General features: G+C 62.4%; 1 protein-coding gene across 1 annotated transcript; it reads left to right on the top strand.

Moving 5' to 3' along the window:
• Positions 1 to 339: 339 nt before the first annotated feature.
• LOC107199459 (class I histocompatibility antigen, F10 alpha chain) lies at positions 340 to 3182 on the top strand (the record flags this gene model as incomplete). Its single annotated transcript, XM_015616782.3, has 4 exons — positions 340 to 571; positions 2102 to 2365; positions 2637 to 2909; positions 3166 to 3182. Coding segments are annotated over exons 1-4 (642 nt in total), but the record flags the coding sequence as incomplete, so codon positions are not given.
• Positions 3183 to 3187: the final 5 nt, after the last annotated feature.

Below are 3187 nucleotides of genomic sequence, written 5' to 3'. Positions count from 1 at the left end.
CGCCCCCCGTTCCCGGGCATCCCGCCCTTCCCAGACCCCCGAGCCGCCCTTTTCCTTCACCTTTGCACCCCCAGATCCCCCAAATTTCCGTGTCCCCCCAGTTCTCCACACCCGGCGCTTTCTCAAGCGGGGTCCTAGAGGGTCCCAGGTGGTTCCCAGAGGGCTCCAGGGCGGCCGCAGCCGGGATCCAGAGGGATCCAGAGGGATCCAGAGGGATCCAGAGGGATCCAGAGGGATCCAGAGGGATTCTCCGGAATTCCCCCGTCCCCTCCCCCCAGCCCCGCCTCGGACTCGTCCTCTTCTGTGTCCTAACCTGAGCAAGCGGGATCTGCCCGGCGCCCGATGACGTCACTCACATATCGGGCTGCCATTGGCGAGCAGGAAATAGCGGCGCCAATGGCGGGGCCGGAGGCGGCTCTGTGGGCGGGGCCAGAGCTGTGGGCGGGACCAGAACTGTGATTGCGGCCGTAGCGGAGCAGCGCGATGGGTCCAGCGCTGGCTTTGGGGCTCGTTTTGGGGCTCCTCTTGGGGCTGCAGGGGAACCCGGGGAACCCGGGCGGCTCGCCGAGAGGTGAGTGGGGACCCCCCCAAATCCGGGACCACCCTGAACCGCAATTCCTGGACACCGGGACCCCCTGAACTTGCATTTTTGGGCACCAAAAACTCCATAAACCTCCATTCCCGGGCAGGTGAACCCACCTGAGCCCCATTTTGGATCCTGTGACCCTCCTCAATCCCCTTTTCTAGCACCGGGACCCTCGTGTGCCCCCTCATCTGGCACCGGCACCCCCTGAACCCCCATTCCCGGGACCTGGGACTCCTCTGCACCCCATTTTCCGGGACAGGGACGCCCCTGAATTCCCTTATCCGGGACTGGAACCCCCCCGCACCCCGCCAGTGCTCTGGTTCCCCCCCTGCACCCCATTCGCGGGAATTCGGCTTTTCCCAGATCCCACACCCGCCCTTTTCCTCGGCTTTTGGACCCCCCGAATCTCCCAAATTTCCGTCTCCACACGGTTTTCCACTCCCGCCGCTTCCCGAAACGGGGTCCCAGAGGGTCCCAGGGGTCTCGGGGGGTCTCAGCAGGGATCCAATGGGATCCATATGAGCTCCCTGAAATTCTCCTTTCCCCGCGTCCCCTCCCCACACCGCGTTCCCTCGATCACTTTCTCTTTCCCTTCTCCCAAACTGCGTCCCCGGGATCTGCCTGCCTCTTCCTGCCCCAGCCCCCCTTTCCCGTGACCCAGAGACCCCCTGGACCCCCATTCCTGCCTTTCCCAGCTCCCAGACCCCGCTCTCCTCAACCCCAGGGACCCCTGGACCCCCTTTCGTGGTCACAGGGACTCTCTGGATCCCCCATCGCTCCTCTCCCAGCCCCGTCCTTGAACCTTGGACCATTCCCGGCTCTCCCGGTTCCGCTTCCCGACCTTTGGACGCCCTCAGAACCCCAAATCTCTGCGTCCCCCCAGTTCTCCACCCCCTGCTCGTCCTGCAGGGGGGTCCCAGGGGGTCCTGGGAGGGTCCCTGGGGGGCCATGGAGGGTCCCAGGGGGGATTCTGAGCCCTGAATTTTCAGTCTCAGGCACTGGGACCCCTCTGCACTCCCTTATCCTGTACCAATCCCCCCCGCACCCCCTTTCCCATCCATCCCGCCTTTCCCAGTCCCCAGACCCCCCCTTTTCCTTCACCCTGAGACCCGCCCAGACCCCCATTCCTGCTTTTCTCAGCTCCCACTCCCCCCTTTCCTCTGCATCAAAGACCCCCGAGCCCCCCATTCCAGCCATCCCAGATCTCCCCACCTCGTGACCCCTTTCCTTGGCACTGGGGACCCTTGGAATCCCTTTCCTGGGCACAGGGACCTGCTGGAACCCACATCCCGCCTCTCCCAGTCCCTGCACCCCCCTTCCATAACCTTGGAACCCCCTGAGCCCCTGGACACCGGGACCCCCCTGCACGCCCTTTCCTGTCCACCCCACCTCTCCCACCTCTGGACCCCCCTTTCATTGGCCCCAGGATCCCCAAACCCCTTCCCGGCTCTCCCAGTTCCCCTTTCATTGATCCATGACCCCCTCAACCCCCCCCAAATCTTTGTGTCCCCCCAGTTCTCCACTCCCTGCGTTACCTACATGTGGCGGTGTCAGAGCCCAGCCCGGGGGTCCCCCAGTTCATGGCTTTGGGGTTCGTGGATGGGATCCCCTTCACACGCTACGACAGCGAGCGGGGCCGGGTGGAGCCACTGACACAGTGGATGGAGGAGGGAGCTGAGCCGGGATATTGGGAGAGCCAGACCCAGATCGCTGTGAGGAACCAGCACATGGATGCCAGGAACCTGGAGACGCTGAGGCACCGTTACAACCAGAGCGAGGGTGAGTGGGGGGATCTGTGGGGTGGGAATGGGATCTGTGGGGCTGGAATGGGATCTGTGGGGCTGGAATGTGAATTGTGGGGCTGGGATGGAAACTGTAGAGCTGGAATGGGGGATCCTATGGGGCTGGGATGGGACCTGTGCAGCTGGAATGGGAACTGTGGGCCTGGGGTGGATAGCCATGGGACTGGGATGGAGGTCCATGGGGCTGGGATGGAATCTGTGGGGCTGGGACACAATTCCATGGGTCTTTGTGGGATCAATCCCTCCAGGTCTCCACACCATACAGCGAGTTTCCGGCTGTGACCTCCTGTCCGACGGGAGCGTCCGTGGATCCCAGCGGCTTGGCTACGATGGGTGGGATTTCATCTCCTTCGAGCTGGTATCCAAGAGCTTCGTAGCGGCCGATGCCGCTGCTGAGATCACCCGGAGGCGCTGGGAAGATGAGAACGTGGCTGAGGGGCTGGAGAATTACCTGGAACATGTCTGCCCAGAATGGCTCCGGAAATATGTCGAATACGGGTGGAAAGAGCTGGAGCGCAAAGGTGGGTGGGAATTTGGGATTTGGGAATGGAGCACTTGGGAACGTGATAATTTCTGTGGGAATTCCATGGGCAGATATCGCCACCGTCCCATTCCCATGGAATTCCATGGGCAGATATCGCCACCGTCCCATTCCCATGGAATTCCATGGGCAGATCTCGCCCCCATCCCATTCCCATGGAATTCCATGGGCAGATCTCGTCCCCATCCCATTCCCATGGAATTCCATCCATGAGTTCCACCATTATCCCATTCCAGTGGTCCCTGACGTCCATGTGTC

This window comes from Parus major, unplaced genomic scaffold, assembly GCF_001522545.3.
Source record: "Parus major isolate Abel unplaced genomic scaffold, Parus_major1.1 Scaffold752, whole genome shotgun sequence".
Classification (NCBI taxonomy): domain Eukaryota; kingdom Metazoa; phylum Chordata; class Aves; order Passeriformes; family Paridae; genus Parus; species Parus major.
The sequence above is the reverse complement of the archived record's forward strand: the minus strand, read 5'-3'. Positions and strand labels throughout refer to the sequence as shown.